Raw genomic sequence first — 23,493 nt, 5'->3', positions numbered from 1 at the left:
TCTGCAATTATATATACATGACCAAAGTTTGGCAGGAATCCATCAATCGGTTCTTCAGATAACGGGATCGCGAGCTGTTTTTGCATAAATAATGAGCCCTGTGACCTTTGACTTTTGACCTCATGACCCCAAAATCTAATCAGTTCATCGGCTCTGCAAGATAAATACATGACCAAAGTTTGGCAGGAATCCATCAATCGGTTCTTCAGATAACGCGATCACAAGAACGGGACGTACGTACGTACGTACAGGACAACCCGAAAACATAATGCCTCCGGCTACTTCGTAAAGGAGGCATAAAAATAGGGTCATGGGGACCAACAGGCACCGATTGGGGGAGTATTCTATATAGAGGGAGCAAGTAGCTACAAGTAGGACAGTGTACCTTTAACATGCACTGACAAATTAGTAGCAAAGACATCCAGATACGGGACAACTGTACTCCCAACTTGGAACTTTGACCCAAAATGTCTTGGTTTATCCATCGCCAGCTGATACCCATTTTACACCAAATCAATTTGACAACCATTATTATCAATACAGTATTAAAGTACAGGCAGTGAATATTTATACATATATGTATATTAAAAGAATATTTTTATATCTTATAGGCTTAAATCAAAACAACTATTTTCTTCTCGTTTTGAATCATGGAAAGATTACTATACTCCAGATGCTATTCTGATTCAATATTGGGAAACATGAATATCAAATCTGAAGTCCATTCTAAACACTTGACACATTCATGATAATAGCATTTTATACATTTTCTCAGTAAAAGGATGATGATATGTATATCTCGGTGGATGGAAACATGATATAAATTATTGTTTGAAATAAGCAATATAAAATGAGCACCAAATTAATACTATAAGGCACATGATCCTTGGGATGGGAAGACAAAAGGCAAAGAGCGAATTTGAAAATTTCTTCCCTTTTTTGACACTTCAGTCCACATCTCACTATTCAATGATTGTAACAATGTTAAGAAAATAAGAAATATCTAGAAATTTCTTTATTTTACTTATCATACATCTTTCTTTCTTATGTACAATGTACTATTACTTGACCTCGAGTTGAATTGATAATGAGCACACTTAATAAAAAAAAGCCAGCACACATATTATGTGGTATGTTCTTGATGATGTATATATCTATACATAAACATACCTTATTATTGTTCTATGAATCATACTGTTGGTGAACAATCCATGATATATATTGCATTTGTCTAATTTGAATCAAGATAGATGAATACTGACAATACATGTCTTTGGTTACAAATTATTGGTTACTTTGAAGCACCCCATCACAATAATCAAGGTTTTGGCTCTGTTCAAGAAATATCAAGGCACAAGTTTGTCCATACTGTTAATATTGGCACTTTGCATATCATTTTGCATGTAACATATAAAATGATGTAATGATTATACATAGTCAGAAGTAATTTGTAACAACAAGTTATGTACTATGCCAGGCTAAGGCAGAGCTGCCAACCTTGTGCGACCAAAAAAAGGAATTTTAAGCAAAAAAAAGGAATTCATAAAAACGAAACTTACAACCACGCGCGACACACTTCCAATGCAGAAATGTTCATTCATCATGCTGCTTTTTCCATACAAGCAGGAATTTTTTTGGGGGGGGTTATTTTGGTATTATCAGCATTTCGTATAAAAATATTTAAAAAATGAAAATAAAAAAATTTAAATTAAACAAAAATTAAAAAAAAACAACAACAAACAAAACAAAATTAGAAAACGTATTTTATGAAGAAAAAACGTAACACCGTAATTTGGAGGAAAAAACGGAATGGTTGGCAGCTCTACTAAGGGCTTTACTCAAATCCTTCTCAGCTCTAAAAGGCCAATATGAATAAGCGATGAATATCAGGGTAATTTTTCACATCATAATATCAAACAAATCACATCACAATTATATGTACATTTATTCTCGTTGACTCTTTTCTAAAGCAATCAACATAATTATATGCATTGTAAAAATGTGCAGGCACCAAAATTAAACAGTTCTGCAGCAAGCTGTTATGATTCTGATCACACCGTGGTGCCACATTGACAAATATTTAGTCCTTGGGATATCTCCAACACCAAGTCAATGTGCAAGTGCCTTCGGGTTAATCATTAATGGTAAATTACAAAGTCCCTTCAAAAGGAAGCCATAGATTCCTATGCTTTCTTTCTTGGTAATTAGGTAAAAAATATACCAATCACAGAAGAGACTGCGCTTAAAAGGTCGCTTTTGAAGACATATCTACACCTCTGGATCATGTCCGTGAGGACATCAACTAGATTAACATGAGACACACCATGTATCAAATTAGGAGCTGCTCTGTGCATCCACATGGTTTGTTGTTCACTCCAAACTCAAGCCACACTGATCAAGTTACTTCCTCAAAATCTTATATGAAGTCAGTGTTGCCCAGGCTGGGGGACCAAAGTCCACATTCTACAGGGCATGTTCTGCTTTTCCAATCAGACAAAAATGACTGGCCCTAAAACACAGACACAGTGGAGCCAAAAAGTGTAAGTCGAGTGTTTGGCCAAACTACATGCAGGAGATTAAAAAAGCATTCAATCTGTTCCAAATCAGGCCAAATTGATCCTGGTACAGGGTATACCCTAAAACATACCGGTACAGTGAATTGCAAAATTGTTAGCCAAATGTTGACCAAGCCAAGGGATCAAAAGCCATCTTCTGCTCCTGAATTATGCTAAACTGAAGATGGAACAGGATTAAACTACTTCAGCATTTTAGTCGAGTCAGAAAGTGTTGGCATAGAAGGTTAAAGGGCATGCTCAATCCCACTCTCTCCAGGCATTTCAAACATGGTTGGCTGCTGCATGATGGACACTCTCTTCTTTTGCTGTATGGCTGGCAGCACAGGAATTGTGGACAACGATCTCCCCTTGTGACCCCACGCCCCTCCTTGCACCATGTTGACACTGTCCCCAACCATGCCAGGGGCCTCTGGAAGCTCCATGCAGTCTTCTGCATCAGAGAAGGCATCATCGAGAGGCGTCTCAAGTCGGCCTGGGTGGTGCATGTTGCGCAGACGGTGCTTTCTTGAGGATGATGCCCCGCCCTGTCTCCTGGACCTTGAAGACTGGGTTCGTCTGTTGTTTCGTGGCGGAGGCTCGATGACTGCCTCTGTCTCTAAGGTCGTTCTGCCTCTTGTAAGTGGCCTGCCACTGTCTGAGGAATCTAAGAAAAGAAAAACAAACGCAATCTAAATTAAGTGTCAAGATTTGCTACAGGGAATCATTACTCATAAAGTAAGAGGTGTAGTGTCACTGAATCATGAACCATATGGTACACGGTTTGAATACCTGCCATGCCAGTAGCATCATTTGGTATTAAAGACAAAGCCTTAAATGGTCAGAAATGGTATATGACATAATTTCTACCATTCATAAACAATTTCAATGGGCAGAGTCATCTTGTTTTAAATAACATAAGCTTGATATCTCCCAGTATGGCAGAAAAAACCCCACATTGTATCAGTAATATCTCTATCGCTCTGACATTGACAAAGATATATCTTGACCCAGGATATTCAGGGAAACAGTTTATTTATTCAACAACTTGACATTCCGTTTCGAGCACTTCCATGCTGTACAGATGTGTGTGAACTCCCTGCCTTCGCTGGCAGTATAATAATAATAATAATATTCAGTTTTTTATATAGCACTCAATACATTGATCCAACGATGTGCCTAAGCGCTTTACAGATATATTATTACCCCGGTCATTGGATTCAGCCTTACCGGCACACAATGTGTGCACATTTTCCACTCCCTGGGAAGCATTCCAGCCAGTCGCCATTTTACAAGCGCACACTTGCTCGTCCAACCACATGAAGTTTCGCGTCCTACCGGGTACCCATTTAACACCTGGGTAGAGAGTAGCAAGTGCAGGTAAATATCTTGCCAAAGGATATTAGTGCCGTGTCGGGATTTGAACCCTCGACCTTCGCATCTCCAGTCAAATGCCTTAAGCCACTCGACTACGACACTCTCACTGCGGGAAATACCTGCGGGACATTACAATATCTATAAAACTCAAATCTTGAAGAATCTGATATGTGATTTCAACCAGGAGAAATATAATGTTAAATTGCTTGAACAAAACTCACCTGGAGTTGCTCGTGGTGAACTGCCAATGGTGGCGATGGGGTATGCAGCTCCCCTCCTGGCCAGCATACGAACAGGTACGTTATTACCCCATGAAGAAGATGAAGTTGGGTCGTCACCGACCACACTAGAAGGTGGTAAGTCCAATTTCATACCTGTACAATATAGATAGTCACATACAATGCAAACATGGTTATTCAGTCATATTCACATAGAACTTAACAAAAATAATTAAATTTACCTGCTTAAAATTTACTAAATCATGTGAGAACAAGCAAATTCAATGGTTATACACTGACTGAATCTTTAAGAATATTGTCTACAATATTTTTGACAAAGAAAGGATATTTTCTTATAAATATATATTTTTTTTTTAAAGTAAAACTGGTACTAAATCAAATACTAATACACGTCACTGAATGATATACCTATGCTTCAAGCGAAATTGTAAGCTATGCTCAATCATAAACCAATGATCTATTCTAAACAAATAATTGAGGAAATGCTTAACAAATCAAATTCAAGAATACAAACAAAAGTTCTTTGCCTGTCGAACCAAAGATCCCGCATTCGACTCCCACCCAGGCGGATGACTGAAGCCTGCGTTGTGTGTTAAGTGCCCCTTCCCTTGTTCATAGATGCAGGTTATGTCAAGTGGAAAACACTCCGTCCCTCAGATAGGACGTTAAATGGAGGCCCCGTGTACAGGAGAGTCACCACCCTTGCACGTTATTAAAGAACACATTGCACTATTCGTATAAGAGTAGGGGGAAACCCCGGTGTAATGGTCCACCTGCATACCCCTACCAGGCCGAGTATAGGGCATCTGCAAGAATCTTCAGTATTGAAGAAGGCAAATTATCTTGAAGAAGAAGAAGAATAACACAGTGATTTGCTCACGTACCTATCGCATCATCATGGGATACAGACTCAAAACTGAGTGAGAGTCTGTCTTCCTCATCGTCGTTGCCCTTGTCTCGTTTCTTGGCAAAGGCTTTGGCGATCATCTTGCTTTTCTTCAACTTGACTGGTTCATTTATGGGCTGCCTTGTGACCCTACAGAACAACAATCATCGAGAGGATATCAGAGAGGTGTCAAAAGCCAGAAGGGCTCAACTACTTTTGGGAAATGGGGTATTAAGACACACAGATTTCTTATTTCAATTATCATATCATTAAAGTGTTTTGTTTTATTGAATATACATTTATATAACCACAAAAAAGATTTTACTGTTCATAGCTTTTTATTATTTTAAGCTACATGTAGAAGGATGATGAATTAATCTTTGGCATGAAAAGAGTGCAGATGCTTTCAACGCCCTACTAATTCCACATGTTTAATGCAACTCAGCAAAATGAGCAATTCCGGTTTTCATTTACAAGCACAGTGTTACTAGAAGGTAGAGACTAATATGAAACTATTAAAGAAACAATACAGGTTTACAAAAGTAAGATGATATTCAAAGGAAAGACACATGAAAATGAGGATAATTTTTTATAAATTTCATTTCCCCCATGCCCTGTATTATAAAAGTGGGAATATCTTAATCAATCAGAGATTTTAGTTGATGATAGTAATAGGTTCATTAATATGACACAGCTATAATTATAAGGATATACTCTACTGCAGGCGCGTAGCCACGGGGGGGGGGGGGGGGGGGGGGGGGGGGGGGGGGGGGGGGGCACGGGGGGGCACGTGCCCCCCCCTAAAATTTCCAAGATCGGTTGAACTTTTTTAGACCCCTTTTTTTACCTCGATCGATTACATGTATGTGCCCCCCAAACGTCGAACTCTGGCTACGCGCCTGCTCTACTGCACTTATTAATACAAAGTATCAAACCATTGGATGTAGCTTTAATAGCCGCCATAATAAGGCGCTAAAGCATTCAAGTAATTTCTCTCTACCGGGTACCCATTTACTTCACCTGGATGGAGAATGGCAAATGGAGATTAATGTCTTGCCAAAGGACATTAGTGTTGTGGCAGAACTTGAACCGCTAACCATGTGATCCACAGTCCGGTGACATATCCACTAGACCACAACACCTCTACAAGTTCCAGTTGTAATATGAATTTAAAAGGATGTTAAATCTGAGACGCATGGCCCTACGTGTTATCAGTGTATGTGATATGGTGTTATATTGAAGCCCTAATTTTGGGCTTTAAAATGATCAAGAAGTGCCTCAAAAAAGCAAAAACCTTTGAGTAACGTTTTTACCATATCGGTACTTGTTTACTCCAATATACTTTAGTGTTATGAATACCGTTTGGGAAACATAAAATTTGATTTCGATTTTCAATCATTAATATCTTGAAAATCAGATAGGCGATCGGCTTGTTTAAAGTTATGGGGTTCCTGACTGACCTAAAGGTTTATAATTATCATTGCAGCATGAGCTTAATCAAGGATTTTTTTAAAGGATCTAAGACAAAGTTACCGGATCCCTTTAAAGTGTTTCATAAGAATCAGTGGGAAACACCTTACTTTCTCCACATTCTCTTCCAGATAGCCAGTGTGGCGGGGGTCCAGACCCACATGCTCATGGCGATCCCAGCCCCAAACATTGAAAAGAGATGGACCATGACGATGGTAAGGTTAGGCCTGGTCTTCAGGGCACAGGTCGGCAATGTGTTCACATCATCCACTAGCTGGCTCTCCAAGGTAACGTTTGCTTCACACCTGAATAGAGTACACGAGTAGAGGCATATTTGATGTTAACACATAATATCAATGTATGTATACTGAGAAATAGGAGGGTATGAAATTGTAGAACACTAAATTCTTTTTCAATTGGGCACCTTTCCAGTTTAAAAAACACAAAAGTGTTATCCTAGACATTTGACAACTAAATACATTATCATGCTCTCTTTTATCTCAACAACATCATTACTGCTAATATATTTTATCACTCTACATCATTAATCAAGTACCAGGGGTGGATCCAGGAGTTTCCAAAGGGGGAGGGGGCATGAAATGTACATAATTGCGAGCGCAAAGCCTTCAGATGCTCTATAGTACATTCTGAAGCATTTCTGAATGATAAACGTTACATTTTATGTGAATATTTCTTAGCTTTTTTTCCTATTTTTTTTATAACCAAAAAAAGGGGGTGTGTGCCCCCCCCCCTGGATCTGCCCCTGTTTACATGTATACCTTCCTTTCTAACCCAGGAAGAAGGCACTTTTGTCTAATCTGATAGCTTTCAATAGAAAGACCTATGGTTGAAATATCATTAATCTATCATTGCAACTATGCTCTATTCTTTCTCATCTTCAAAGGTACCATATCATCCACCTGACAATAACATACAAGTTCATAGTTCATAATCTTACACCAAGTAGTCTTGAAAGCCTTTCTCCCATTGGGCCTGATTGGTGAACTCATACAGATGACAGGCAAACGTAATGAACACAAAGCCGAACGCCAAACCGGCAAAAACACCTGGAGGGGATAGGACAAATAATGAGATACCATAACTGAAGTCATAAATACACATCGATATGTATTTTGATAAATACACCTGTTACAAATTAAGGCTCCATGTTTAATTTTCTCATGACAATAACAGAATGTTAGAATTTTAACCCTGGAAAAAACACTGTCTAACACTAACCCTTAAACTCACCCTAAACCTTACCAAAAGCTCAATTGCGACCATAGCCCTACCCATGCATCTTTCATGTATTATGCCTGGATCAAATGTTGCATACAAGAGTGCAAGATTTACATAAATAGCTTTCTCTTCTTTTGCATAATACTATAGGCCTATTAACTGTACTTTAAAGGGAGCCTGTAACTTTGTCTTAGATCCTTAAACAAAATCCTTGATTTAGCTCATGCTGTAATGATAATTATAAACCTTTAGGTCAGTCAGGAACACCATGACTTTTACAAGCTGATCGCCTGTCTGATTATCAAGATATTTATGATTGGAAATCAAAAACAAGTTTTGCGTTTGCCAAACGGTTTTCATAACACTACAGCCTATTGGGGAAAACAAGTATGGTAAAACCGGTCACTCAAAGGTTTTTTAGTTTTTCGAGGCACTTCTTGATCATTTTGAAGTGCAATTTTTTAGGGCTTCAATATAACACCATATCACAGACACTGATAACACGTAGGGCCCCGCATCTCAGTTTAACATTGTTAAACGACCCCTTTAAGAGAAACCAAGGAAACTCAATGGCAGCCAATGAAAATGAATACTCCCTTTAATAAAACACTAGCCGTGTTGTAAATATAATCTAGTCCTATATAAGTGAAAAGTACAGTGGTTGTAAACATGTCCCCATTCTATAAATAAGGTTGGAATCTGTTTTACAAAACCACAACAATCTAACAGAATAGGTGAATAGGATATATAATAAAACCAAAACAAATTTTATAAAGGAAAAATTCTCAAAATAATGTCAGACCAGCACATGAAGCATACCATTCTGGCAAGAACTTCTTTTCCTTCACATGTGTGATGAGAGTATAATGTCTTACCTATCCTGGCTATAGTTCCTTTGATTTTGGTGGAAGCTTTATCGCTCAATAAACCTGGATTCTCTTTGTCTATTGTGCACAATGTTACTAAACCTGTAACAAGACAGTAAAATTGAAACAGAAAACTGTACTCAAAATGGGAACATTCAATAAATGATATATCAAAGATTTCAAAGCTGAAGATAATGATAATGATGGTGAAGATGATGATGAAAATGATGAAGAAGAAGATGATAAAAATGATGATAACTACGATGTTGGTGATTATGATGATGATGATGATGATGATAATAATGGGGCTGTTGATGACATTGATGATGGAGATGTAGATGACGATAATTATGTTGAAGATGGTGATGATAAGGATGATACAGTTAATGATCATGATCATGATCATGATGAAGATGATTTAGAAAATATAATCATTTAAAAATTTATTTCATCTCTTTAAATAACTAAATTCCTGGGAAAAAACACATCAACCTTAGGGGTAAGAATCCCACTGCTGCCACCAAGTGTAATACTCCCACCACCATAGATATGCAGTTACCTGTCCATTTATCAAGGTTAACTTGTGTACGAGTCACGGCGATGACAAGGGGCAATCATACAAAACAATAACTGACCATACACCAGACTCAAGAGGGCAGTACAACAATACAATCAGGAAGGATAGCATCTTCTGCTTGAAAGGTTTAATAATAATCCCTTTGCTTCATCTTTCAAACAAAATATTCTTTCAAAAGCTTTGGGAAAGTATATATATATATATATATATATATATAAAATACAGCATTTATTATGCGCCATCGATCTAGTAAACTATTCTGAGGTGCAGAGGGATAGAATTAGAATGAGATACATAAAGAAATGAGAAGGGGAAAAGAAAAAAAAGTATACACATTTCTTCTGAGTTCATTACAACAGCAACTTACCCTGTACAAGATAGAACCCTCCAGACACCAAGCACAGCCCAATGGGTGATAGCACAAAGCCTGCTCTGTAATAGTGATTCTGGTAACCAACAAAACATATACCTGCAACAGAATCACCATCCACCTACAACAGAAGAAAAAAACAAGAGGTTTTGATATGTTGGAGAAAAGGAATGGGAGGGGTAGTAGAGTAGAAAAGAGCAAGAGCTGCATGAGACATGACCAAGACAAATGGCCTTATTCCAATCACCTTTAAGTGTATATACTGTCCAACCAGAACCTTTAGTGGTATACAAATTTTCAAGAATTATTAAGGACAGCCATTCTCCTGGCAAATAATGTTTGGAAACTGCAAACAGTTCAGTGATTTGTCAGTTGTGATTCAATTGTTTCATGGAATGCAACTTTTTTGCAAATCTGAACTAAAATCTGGAACAAAGGGTTCATGCCTAAGTTTCTTGTTTGACAGTTCTTTGTTTTTTTTTCTTCTTTTTTTCCTGGGTTTTATTTTAGCTCCTTTTTTTAGAGTTACATGTATGCCGCTCTCCATTCCAAGTATAGTGTTTTCTCCTCTTTCAAGGATTTCTGCCCGGCTTACCTGATTAATAGCTAGTATGATGACCACCAAGACAAACGGCATGGTCCATGATATGAGGTGGAAGTAGGCTGGTTTCCCCTGCAGGGGATCCTTAGGTGTTCCTAGAGCTCTAAAGGACAGGTGCCAGGAGTAGGCCAGCATAACGAACCAGAACACGCCAGCCAGGATGAAGTAGTAGACGATGACGAACACGATCACGCACGACAGATTCTCCCCCTCACTAGAATGACGAAGGGAAAAAAGTTCATATTGTAATTGCATGGGCAAGTCGGTGGTATTTTTGTTCCTAAATTACTAAACAAGCTACAAGGGCCACACTGGGACTCAAGTTCTATAGAAGGCTTTTGATGCCACTGGCCCAGTCCCTGATATTTGTCGAATACAGAAGTATGAGATATAAGACGCACATTCTTTTGTAGTTGAGGTGTGCCTTTGTCAGGGGGAAGGAGGGAGGGGGCATGTGCCATTTGTGTTACCGCCTGAATCTGCCTGTGGTATAGTACAAAGGGCGCATAATACTCTGAAAAGTGAAAAAAGGGAGATGCGCACATTCTCAGATTTAAACAAAAAGTATACCACTTGGAAAAGTGAGGGGGGATGGCATGGTGGGGTTGTCATGCCCTTGCCTGAATCCTTGAATGATATAGTACGGTATACTGACCTCGGTTCAGCCAGTCTCATGGTGCCGTCATGGCGGCACACTATATCTTCCCTGGCACCGTCGGAGAACTGGGCTAGAAAACCAATGCTACCTAAGAAGAAACATCCATTCATGTAGAACAGGATCACCGCTGGATACTTGCTGGAATTCTTCCAGTCAGCAAAGAAAGTGCACTGTCAAACAAGAATGGATACGAGATGAAAACGAAGCAATAACATTTTAGTACAATGCACAATCTACACATTATACTCTTGCCCAAATAATCTTGGGTAATCAATGGGTTGAAAACATCAAATATGCCTGGAAGTCAAAACTGAAAATGAAAGAAGGGGAAAAAGTAACAGAAGTATAGCAATAACAAGAACAAGCAGAGGATATGGACTTGCCTGCATTCATGAAGTGATTTACTGGTCAGATTTTTAAATATTCCAGTTCAGCAGACACAAAAAATGGCCTTATCTAAGGGTGCATCATCTTTTGCCACTCAGAAACAGCGTTTCTATACATACATATCGAACCCCACTGTACGAACATGATTTGCAGGATGGCACCTTTATCAACTCTTCATGATTCAAAATAAAGGCCTTTGTCTCTGCGAAACGGCTTTGCGAAACCCCTTCCCATTTTTAAGGGTCATTTGGGGGATTTTCTCAAAGTAAAAACCATTTTAGACAATTTTGGGTGATTGCCATGCAAACACTTGAAAATTTTGGAATTTTGAAAAACTGGACCAATGTTTAGGGATATTTTGTTGTTGAATGGGACTCATGTTTAGGGATTTTTGTGAAAAAGAGACCTATTAGAGCGGCACACCCCATATGTCTTAATATGTGAGTACCCCCCCCCCCCCTCCCCCGACCCACGGGAGGAAATTATGTCATCCAAAATGTTTGTTGGAAAGACCAAAACTAATAATAATAATAATAATAATAATAGCCTAATAGTCCACTCCAAATTTTATTAAACCGAAACGGAAATTCTTTTTGCCCAATTGATCGTGAGCCCGGCAGCCACTGAGCAGCGCCAGATCGACGTTGCTCTATCCCTTATTGTTGAACGCCAAACAAGGTAGCAACAACTCCCATCTTTTAACGTCTTTTGGTATGACGCGGCCGGGGTTCGAACCCACGACCTCCCGGTTGTGAGGCGGACGCTCTACTGACTGAGCCAACACTCCGGTTCAAAACTGTGGAAGGAAGGTAAAGAGCAGACCCATCATTCTGAAATTACAGTAAATACTTTAATATTTCGTCAAACAGAACCCCTTCAGATATCAATTTCTGTTCTTAATTTTTGGTTTTGTTTTTTCATTTTTTTTCTCATACCAAATCAACATAAAAATGCCCTTGCCTTCACTTATCTTGTCTTATCCACAAAAGAAACAATACAATATTTCTATGGTATGTACTATACAACACTTTTTGATTAAAATGAAAGTGTATTTAATATAGACCATACAGCTTGAAAGTGTATTGAAAAGTTTAAAAGAAACATGAAGGCTATGTACACAGGCCTTTATTTGCATTGATGATAGTTTCCAATAGGCCTAGGTGTGATTGAAAATAAGTTTTTAAAACTTTGTTTACATTTTGGTAATGGTGTAAACAATTCACGAATCGGTTTTTCTAGAAAACCTTTTTATTACAATTTAAAAATTATCTATGTTAAAGAGAATATCATATAAAAAGTTAAAAAGAAATCAATTTCAGGCTCTCTAAGTAGGAACAGAGCTTGTGAGCGAAGACTAAGGGGATTGAAAGGCCGCAAGGATAATCCCCCATTGAGGGGGCTTGTGAAATGAATAGTGGAATGGATATGCTTTTCAGGGCTGGGCTATTCATTCAGATACTAAGCTCCTGATGGCAACAGTTTTCTATTCTTCACTTTTCCTTTTTTTCTCTCCCCCCCTCTCCCAGTTCTATGGTTCATGGAAACTGAGGTATCATAGAAGCTACCGTGGTCAAGGAATAAATACACAGAGACACAATCTAATGACAAACAGCAAACACGGTTGATTTTGGGTCATTGGGTATAATTATAATCAGCTGTAAAGGCTAGCAACTTGGGCCAACGGTTTACAACAAAACATTACATATCCGATTCATGGAAGCTTCATTAGATTTTTAATGGGCCTGGAAAAGTTAGTTTCATCCTCTGACTCATTAGATTAATACAGTTGTAGTTGCAGTGATCCAAGAATTAATAAAAGACAATCTAAACAGAGAACTTTAATTCTTTTTGCCCAATTGATCGTGAGCCCGGCAGCCACTGAGCAGCGCCAGATCGACGTTGCTCTATCCCTTATTGTTGAACGCCAAACAAGGTAGCAACAACTCCCATCTTTTAACGTCTTTTGGTATGACGCGGCCGGGGTTCGAACCCACGACCTCCCGGTTGTGAGGCGGACGCTCTACTGACTGAGCCAACACTCCGGTTCAAAACTGTGGAAGGAAGGTAAAGAGCAGACCCATCATTCTGAAATTACAGTAAATACTTTAATATTTCGTCAAACAGAACCCCTTCAGATATCAATTTCTGTTCTTAATTTTTGGTTTTGTTTTTTCATTTTTTTTCTCATACCAAATCAACATAAAAATGCCCTTGCCTTCACTTATCTTGTCTTATCCACAAAAGAAACAATACAATATTTCTATGGTATGTACTATACAACACTTTTTGATTAAAATGAAAGTGTATTTAATATAGACCATACAGCTTGAAAGTGTATTGAAAAGTTTAAAAGAAACATGAAGGCTATGTACACAGGCCTTTATTTGCATTGATGATAGTTTCCAATAGGCCTAGGTGTGATTGAAAATAAGTTTTTAAAACTTTGTTTACATTTTGGTAATGGTGTAAACAATTCACGAATCGGTTTTTCTAGAAAACCTTTTTATTACAATTTAAAAATTATCTATGTTAAAGAGAATATCATATAAAAAGTTAAAAAGAAATCAATTTCAGGCTCTCTAAGTAGGAACAGAGCTTGTGAGCGAAGACTAAGGGGATTGAAAGGCCGCAAGGATAATCCCCCATTGAGGGGGCTTGTGAAATGAATAGTGGAATGGATATGCTTTTCAGGGCTGGGCTATTCATTCAGATACTAAGCTCCTGATGGCAACAGTTTTCTATTCTTCACTTTTCCTTTTTTCTCTCCCCCCCTCTCCCAGTTCTATGGTTCATGGAAACTGAGGTATCATAGAAGCTACCGTGGTCAAGGAATAAATACACAGAGACACAATCTAATGACAAACAGCAAACACGGTTGATTTTGGGTCATTGGGTATAATTATAATCAGCTGTAAAGGCTAGCAACTTGGGCCAACGGTTTACAACAAAACATTACATATCCGATTCATGGAAGCTTCATTAGATTTTTAATGGGCCTGGAAAAGTTAGTTTCATCCTCTGACTCATTAGATTAATACAGTTGTAGTTGCAGTGATCCAAGAATTAATAAAAGACAATCTAAACAGAGAACTTTAATTGTTGATTTCGGGTAGTTAGGTATAATTATAATGCGCTGTAAAGGCTAGCAACTTGCACTAAGGATTTAGAGTAAAAATTACATTTCTAATTCATGAAAGACCTGTTAGATTGCGTATGGACCTTTAAAAGTTAATATCTATTCTATATTTAAAGAAACTAAAATACATAGCTGAAGTGATCTACCGGTATGACTAAATACTGAGACAATGTGTACAGAACTACAGAAGAGTAAAATATGGTTTTAGATGGTTGATTTCTAGTTATTTGGTACAAGACTATAGTATAATGAGCTGTAAAGGTTAGCAACTTCGACTAAAGAGTAAAGAGTAAGAATTTCCATTTTAATTAATGGAAGCTCTGTTGGATTTTATACACTAAAGCATTTAAAAGTGAGATTTAAGGTAATCATTTAAGCAGAGCAAAAAGTTTTCATGTTTTGCACAGACGGTACATTTTAATTTTAATAAGCCACATAAAACGAAAGGAAGAAGATAAGAAATAAAAGAATAAGTATAAATATCTCAAAAGGGATAACTACAAACAATTATTTTTACAGGAATGAAACAAATAGAGGTAAATATAAAATCTACATTATAGAAGAAGAAAAGAAGACAAGAGAATGACAGTGAAGACAAAAATAGAGGAAAGTAGCAGGGAAGAAGAAGGAAATAGAATTAATGCATACAAGAAGTGTAACTTAAACTAACACTCTGTGGCTTTATAAAATAGAAGGAACAAATTGAAAGAAGCTGCATTTTATAACCTGGATTGGTTAAGGAGAGAAAATGGAAATGACAGGAGGAAAAGTTTGAAAAATACATTTAAAGAGGACAAAGAATGAAGAATCCCAAGACAAAAAGCCCTGAAACAAGCAAAGATATTCACAACAAGATATCTAAAAACCATAAAGACAAGAATATTCATCAAAAACAAAGTTTAGCTACTCAATTCAGTAATTTTCAGTTACCTTACTTTGCATCTAAGGCATCCGGAGTTGAGTGTGTAAAAATAAAATACCCAAATGACAATGACATTTTTTTAAAATAATTTCTTACTGCATGAGCATAAAAGAGCAGTTAAAGCACCCTAAAAAAATGAAACCTGCTCTTCCTACTGAAAATCTTTGATGTATGTCATAATGTCATAGGCTACAACTATTTTATTACTATTTGTCTGGTTGAGATTTCCCTTCCCCAGTCTGATACATATACAGGCCCCCTTCTTAGACTTATACAGCTCAATTCAGCAAACATCCCCTTGTATTGAGTGTACACTAAGCAAACAAATGAATACCAGTGGTTAAAAGGACCACTTACACTGCACAAGCAGTCAGTAAACTTCAACAACAAATAAATCTTGCTACTTCAATGGCAAACAACTAGTCTTATCACTTGTTGTCGTTACAAATAGAAATTTGATTATGGTCTATAAACCACACAAATTTAAATTATCAAATCAATCCTCTTATACCCTTTCAAACTGGCCTGATTTTCATCGGATGTATCTGGACGTATCCGATGAAACTCCCACTATTCCTGAGTTGATTTTTGGCAATAATTAATGCAAAATATGGTTCATGTTCATACATATGGGAACTTAAAATCCACATGCCAAATTCATGACCCGACAGCATTTTAAATAATTCATAAAAAGAAAAGAATAAGAGATCTGTTTAAAGCCAGAAGGGGATTAACTTTAATATTTGAGTTTATGCTCTTCAGGCACCAGACAGATGTTATTATTTCATCCCAGATATGATCCTAACTTTCTGGACACTAGGTTACTATAACAATTCTTTGTTTGCTAAGTAAATGTAAAAGTATGGTTTGGTTCTAACTTCTTCCACCGGATCCCTCTGCCATCCATATTCTCCTAAACCACCTCCTCTAATTTTGTTACCACTCGACAGCAACATCATCACCATGACACCACCACCACCACCACCACCAAATACAACACCACTAATACAATTACCCCCATAATTAGGTAGGCCTATGTACACCAACACCACCACCACCACCATTACCATAATTATAACAAGGTGAACTCGTTGTCGGTAAACCCTGTAATCATAACCCGCATGAGGAAAGTTTTGCACTGGATCATGTACCCATCAACATTTTCATACCAACTTTTTTCTGCATTCTTATAAAAATTCCATAATCATCATCCTCATCAACATCATCATCACTCTCATTATCACTGTAATCATCAAAACAACCACCATCATCTTTATCATCATCATAACCATCACCAACACCAACATAATCAGCATGATCATCATCACCGTCATCATCATCTCCATCTAATTACCACCACCATTATCATCACTGTTACTTCCTTCTCAATGATCACTTACATTTTTATTCTACACCATGAATGACATTTAAAAAGTTGGTTCAACATTTATTTATGAAATAAGTTTCTTACCAAAGTGAAGAGCGTGCAGACAACACACAGGCCAGCAAATACTGCTATGAAGATGTGCACCTTATGGTGATCCTCTTCAGTGTAGAGGGGGTTCTTACATTGGATACCGCACCCCTCCACATTTTCGTACCAACTCTTCTCATTGTCTGTCTCCACCAGTGGGGGCTCACATCCGCCTGTTAAGTTAAATGTCACTGCCTTGTAGGTGTTCTTTTAGAGAGAAAAAAGGGACGAGAACGGTGCAAACACATCACATTATAAATACGGCAAAAAGGGCCGATACCAAACTATCAGACTTTTTGACCAGATACAAGAATCTTACAAATTTGTAATTCAGACCCAATCAATTTCAAGAAATTGCTGAATACTTCAATCCAAAGTACAATACATCACAACTTTAATTCTATTGAAGAAAAAAAAGACCTTGGTTGAAGACACAGAATTTGTTTTAAAAGCTGAAGTTAGTGCTGGTGAATCATAATCTCCTAAAAAGACTGTAAACTCACTGGTTCACTGCAATCTCTAGGCATGTGCTCTTCGTTGCACTGCAAGAAATGTGGCCATCCTCTTTCCAGTTCCACGATCCTGCAGGGGGACTGGACGACGTTGCACATATCATAGCTGGGCAACTCCACCCGCCCATCCTCGCACTTTGGCATGTAGACGGCGCAGAGCAGCGGCTGCACCACCTCCCAACACTTTGGAACGTTCCTGAGCCCCTTCCACATGACGAGTTTCTCGTTCACCTCCTGGATGGTGACGGAGTCGTTGGCCAGGGACAGGGAAATGTGGGTGTGGGAGAAATCTGTGCCAAGGCACTGCCGCGTCATGTTGGCTGGGAGTGGCGTGCAGACAGCAGGGCGGGTGCAGTCGTTGCCTGTGGTGATGGAGAAGTTGACGGACAGCTGGGCATGGAGGGCAGGGCTTAGGAGGAGGAGGAGCAGGAGGAAACCTGAACAAGATGTCATTTTTAGACCCAGTGATCCACCCATTGCACCGGTGAAGACTGCCTTAATGCCTTCCAGCTTTCTTTATATCTGGGGGAAAATTAAATGATGAATGACTAACTTACTAATTAAAAGGCTCTGCAAAATTGAGAAATTCAAGTTTTCAATCGGGGAAACTTGCACAACACAGCATTTCTATTTTAAAGGTGATAGTACAAATGAAAGTAGTTTAATTTGTGTACTTTTTTGTAATCACTTAATAAAACATGAATGAAGTTTCTGGAATAAATAATGGCTTTTATATTGTGGTAAGCAGGCTGGTGGTAAGGGTATTTTGTAAATACACTTACATCTACTTTCTGGCAGCCAATAACAGCCTGTTAATTTCAGGGCTTTTTGTTCCTTTAGCCTTTGTTTATATTGTCTGATTTGGGCTCTCTATTCATTCTTGCGATTTACTCCGATGAAGGCAAGACGAAAAGCTTGAGTACGTCTTTTTTTGTTGCTATTTTATCAAGTACTGGAAAATATATGTACGATACTAATACCAGTTTTTACAGAAACATAAAACTCAGCTACTTCATAAGTTCTATTATAATTGGTTGTATTGATGCTTTAAAGATTGTGAATGTACTTTTTATCAACCTCCCCCCCCCCCCCAAAAAAAAAAGGAGTTAAATACATGTAGTAGGCTACCTTTACTTAACACTTAACACCCTTGCTGCATGCTGTAGTGGATCATGAGTTCATAAAATTTGAACAACTTTAGAATGCCCCCCATAATTTGTTTGGCTAATTTTAAACTTAATCCTCACCCTCTACATAACACTAACCCTAAACTTTATGCTAACCCTCACCCTATGCTTTGAAAAACCTATTGGTGGGGCCGGAAGGGGGAGGAGGGGGGGGGGGGGTATTCTAAAGTAAAGCCTGAATTTTTTTTGAAGATAGATCTATCTAAACTAAGGGGAAGTTCATCCTGATATTAATTTGGTTCTAATAAAAACAGAAAATGAGAGAAACAAATTAGTTTGAGCAATATCCAATTATAAATAGGACAGTTATGAATATTTGCAGTCGTCATCAACAAAACACAAATTGGCAACACTGTGACTTATCTTGCGAGCTCCTCTCTAATTTGCTCTGTACAGAAAACCTCATTAACTTTAATTGTCTCAGTTTAATATTGAGGATGAAATAAATTAATTTAATACAGGAGTTGTATACAAGTTTAAAACATATATTTGTAATAATTATATTTAGGGCGAATGTACGATTGAAAATGTTCTTTTAGTCAGAACACATAACGTAGGGGTGGACCACACAAGATACGTCACAGAATTGCCAATCAGTGTTTTTATTGATCAGACCTTCAAAAGTTCTAAGTTTACTTTCATATTTTTAATTGGTTTTTGACTTTTTGCTCAAACCTTCACTGACCTGTTTTTCCTCATATATCTGGTTCTATTAAAACCGATTAGATTCCCCTCTAATGAAGTGTCATAAAAAAAAATGCATACATCCTCAAGTTTTACTAAGTTATTTTACTGTTATAGATAGTTATATATTTTGCTTCACTTTCCTGGATAAACCTGAATAAAAATTACCTAATCAAGAAGTTGTTGTGGTAAACCACAACAACTGAACAAAGGTACAAGTGTAATGAATCAAATACACAGCAGAACGCCAATATACTTCTATATTTTCTGATCAGATCTAGACCACAAATGTCAGTCCCTGTTAGCTTCTGATTTGGAAACGGTCGTCTCCTCTCTTTAGAATCAGAGGCTAATTAACGAACACAAGAGACAGAAAGAAATTTTCGGTCTAATAAAGATCGAGCACTGCACTGCAGCAGTCATGATATAGCTGGTCCTTTATAAATATGTGGAGTAGATAAATTCCATGTAAAAGCAGGCTACAATTACATCCGATTTTTCCCCCGTGTAATCATAGTTCTTCGTATTCTTTTCAATGCATTCGGTTTCACACGCACACTACATGCACATCGCGTACACGCACTGCCATACCACGGAGATGTGTCTCTGGCCAAAGTTTGCCTACCAATACCAAAACTTTGATTTGAGACTTGAGTCGGATCGCATCTCGACAAATACTGCAAAGTCTAAACATTCGTCGATGTAAAACAAATCTAAAGAAATTTTTCCACTTACCTATATCGACATCAACCTCTCGTGTCATGATCTCACTAAAAATCAAAGTATGTATTTCTCCATCTTGAACGCTAGCTGGAATTCTCAATTTTTTAGAGAGTATAGTCCGTAAACAGACCGCATATATACACAGCCGATCTGCAATACACAACGTTATGAACATTGTTTGGTAGTATCTCACACACACTCTACCATTTCCTGTACATCGACTCCAGCTCCGTGAAAGTTTCTTGCAGGTGCAGTGCAGTGTGACGCGATGGCACACGACCAGTGGAGTCGGTGACGTCATCTGAGCAAAGACATACCTCATGAGGGCTCATGATATGCGAGGCAACGTACTACATCATCATTTTTTTTTCTTCTTATGATGATGCTTTTTTTTAAATAAATAACTCAAATGACAAACTCTAAGTAACTTGAAAAGTATTTTCCCCTTCTATTCGTTAGATACTGGAAAGTTTAACTTACGAAATGGAAATTAGAATTAATTGCAATCCAGTGGTCTGATTCTTTTCTTCGAGCCATTCATTTACGAGCCAATATAATCATTATCTGGAGGACTTAGCAGAACTTATTTGAAACAAAAAAAGTAGTAATTAAAACAAAAAAGACGATATATTGTTGTGTTTTTATTAATATCATTATCATTATTAGTAGTAGTAGTAGTAGTAGTATTAGTATAGCATTGGGTGCAGCAGCAGTGTTACGGTAGAAGACAGGGGCGGCAAGGTGGATCATTGGGGCCAAATATATAGGGGGCCCAATTCGTGAGAAAAAACCGGCGGCGAGTCAGCCAGCCGGCGAATAAGCGGAATAATAAGCAAAATTATAATATTATGGGAATCAGTAACGTGGGGATAGCATGATAAGTCTAAATTGAAATGTGTTGTAAAAGATACATTACACGATAACTGAAAATTGCTTTGGGGTGATCCGATCTGCGTCCTTGATGAGCACAGAAGAAAAAGAAATGTAGATAGTAATGAAAGATATGAGACATAAGGGAAAAGAGACAGAGAAAGTATAGTATGGTATGTTTGTCCGTTCAACTTTAAAATGCGAAATCAGCCTTCCACTTTAAAGGGGCAAGAGGTATATATATATCAACATTCGGCCCTGTCAATTCAATTCAATTTCAATTGAATTCAATTTATTTCTCCACAAATGCCAAACATAGAAAAATACATGAAATAAAATACATACATACAATACAATAATAGAACATGTGCAGCATATATAAAACGACTCCATATGGAGCACTGTATGTTTTTAAAAGAAACAAAATCAGCAAATGTAGAAGGGGTAGTCAAAAATCTAAAATGATTTGTCGAGGACTACCTCCAATAAATAAAAGAGTTATACAATTCAAAATGATGAGGTGGTACCAATAACAAGATAGATGTGGGAGAAAATATCAAAGAAAGGGGGGAAAAGGGCATCTACCTATATGTGAATGATGTAAATGATGGATTACTTATCAGGAATAATCTTATCTTAGCCTTAAAAGAATACAATGAAGAACAGTTTATATCAGGTGGAAGATGACTCCACAACAAAGGCACATCGAAGGGCATCCGTTTTTGTAAGAAAGAAGTCTTATCTATGGGTAAATGGAAACTACTTGCATTTCTTGTAGCATATGAATGAATAGAAGATTTCAGTATAAAAAGGTCATCAAAGACAGGTGGGAAGTTGTTATGTTTGTACTGGAAAATGAATTGACCAAGCTGCATAATATACATAGATTTATCATTTAAACTATTCATCCGTTTAAATAGGGGTGCAGTATGTGCTCGGTAAGATAATTTGGTTTGGCTCCTCAAATTTTGACCATCTAGTACCGCGATTTTTAACTGATGGGGGCCGCAAGAGAATTTCAGTTATGTTAACTATATATTTTGTAATGACGTTAACTTCATCAAAACAATTATCATATCCGAAACCGCAAGATGCCCAAATATATAATTTTTGCTATTTTGATGGGAAAACAAGATATCAGAGATAGCAAAGTGTCCTTTTCTTTGCTCGCTTTTCTCGCTCGCACAATTTAGAAACGGGATCATTTTCCAGGAAGTGAGGATCATGAATACCCCAATATAATATCTGACGATATTTGTGAACCTCACTGCCCGAATATCATCATAATTCTACTTTTCTAGGCAGCATGGCGCCCGAATATACCCTTATTTATTCTATTTTATTTTATTTTATCGAAATGAAATTTATACCCCCTCCCCTCCCCACTTGTTTGCTTCACTTCAGGCAAAACTTTTAAATCAGGGTGGGTCCTGACAACGAGATGACCGAATGAATAATTTTACATTTTATCTAGAGTATATTGATGGCTTAATGAAATAATTGCCATACTAAAAGTGTCATTATATATTTATTTGGATGGTATATCTTTGGGCAAGAGGCCCTCACGATCCTCACGGCCCTCGCGCGACAATGTAGGCCTACCCGTACGTCTATGTGTAATAGGGATGAAAAACAAATTCATCAGGGATTGGGGTCAATCATGACTATGGCCGCCGAGTAGTGTGCACACGGGGTGAGCTGGCTCTATAAGAAATAATGAGTTTCGGGCTATAATTCTACAAATTCTACAGATTTTCTACAGATTTCAACAACATCCTGACACAAAATATTACTCCATCACCATGAATGATAAAGAATATGACTTGAGAACACAGAAAGTGAGTAACAACTCCAAAAAGGCAGGCCAAAAGTCAAAAGCAAAAGCCGACAGCACGCTATCGAAAACAGTCAGCGAAAAAGAAGGCGTGGCGTGTGCTTCGGCCCCGGTGCAGCCGGCGCCGCCGGTCGAGATGATCGACACCCCCGACGATCCGCGGTCAGTAATGCCTGAGATGCGAAAGCTCTTCAGTGAATTTTCTGCTAATATCGACGGGAAACTTAACATCATGATTAATGATTTAGCATCGGTTAAAAGGGATTTGTCAGTGATAAAGAGAGAAGTCAGGGATCTTGAGAAGGCAGTTGAGGATACTTCGGGCAGGATTGAGTCAGTTGAAACTGACAAAATCCCAACCATCGAATCATCCATTACGCAGCTCCGTAAAGATCTTGAAGACCAGCTTGTGCGCCAGGAACTACACCATATGAAGCAAAACATCCTTTTCTACGGTATCGCCCCTGCACCTGATGAGGATGTCTACGCCACCGCCACTAAAGTTATTTCGGGTATTTTGCATATACCTGCTGTGGAATCTCAACAAATACACATCATCAACGCTCACCGCCTACCAAGAAGGGGCAATGCAACCGGAGCTGCGGCGCCCCCGGCCGGCCCCGATCCAATCATCATTAGGTTTGGCAGAATGTTGGATCGGGATAGGATCATACGTGCCTACGAGCGCGAGGAAATCGAGCGAGCGAGATCTAAATCAACCCAGGTTGAGCCCTCCCCGACCCATCGTATTTCTGTACGATCTGACCTGCCGCCGGTAATGAAGAGAGAACGGGGTCGCCTATCAGCAATAGCATACAACCTTCGGAAATCACAGTCGCTAAAAACCAAGATTAAAGTACAGGGCACGTCAGTCATCCTCCTTACAAGGGAAAATAAGGACCAGACATGGACCACCTGGTCGGAATGAC

At 38.2% G+C, this 23,493-nt stretch overlaps 1 protein-coding gene across 1 annotated transcript; it reads right to left on the bottom strand.

The window, feature by feature from the left end:
• Positions 1-1,904: 1,904 nt before the first annotated feature.
• LOC576047 (smoothened homolog) lies at positions 1,905-20,127 on the bottom strand. The gene is made up of 12 exons (XM_030974295.1): positions 19,873-20,127; positions 17,258-17,788; positions 16,752-16,961; positions 10,833-11,005; positions 10,172-10,391; positions 9,574-9,697; positions 8,639-8,731; positions 7,483-7,591; positions 6,635-6,829; positions 5,053-5,204; positions 4,151-4,303; positions 1,905-3,219 (listed from the first exon to the last, which is right to left on the bottom strand). Exons 2-12 carry the CDS (start codon positions 17,741-17,743, stop codon positions 2,801-2,803), a joined length of 2,334 nt encoding a protein of 777 aa, XP_030830155.1. The 5' UTR covers positions 17,744-17,788; positions 19,873-20,127; the 3' UTR covers positions 1,905-2,800.
• Between the last annotated feature and the right edge of the window lie 3,366 nt (positions 20,128-23,493).

This window comes from Strongylocentrotus purpuratus, unplaced genomic scaffold (assembly GCF_000002235.5).
Source record: "Strongylocentrotus purpuratus isolate Spur 01 unplaced genomic scaffold, Spur_5.0 spur5_scaffold_7, whole genome shotgun sequence".
Classification (NCBI taxonomy): domain Eukaryota; kingdom Metazoa; phylum Echinodermata; class Echinoidea; order Camarodonta; family Strongylocentrotidae; genus Strongylocentrotus; species Strongylocentrotus purpuratus.
The sequence above is the reverse complement of the archived record's forward strand: the minus strand, read 5'-3'. Positions and strand labels throughout refer to the sequence as shown.

Coding starts and splice junctions, on each gene's coding strand:
- LOC576047 (XM_030974295.1), bottom strand. CDS start 17,743: ATGGGTGGATCACTGGGTCTAAAAATGACATCTTGTTCAGGTTTCCTC. Junction 7,592..8,638: donor AGGAACTATAGCCAGGATAG/GTAAGACATTAT, acceptor TATCCCCTCCAG/GTGTTTTTGCCGGTTTGGCG. Junction 3,220..4,150: donor TTCACCACGAGCAACTCCAG/GTGAGTTTTGTT, acceptor TTCTTTTCTTAG/ATTCCTCAGACAGTGGCAGG.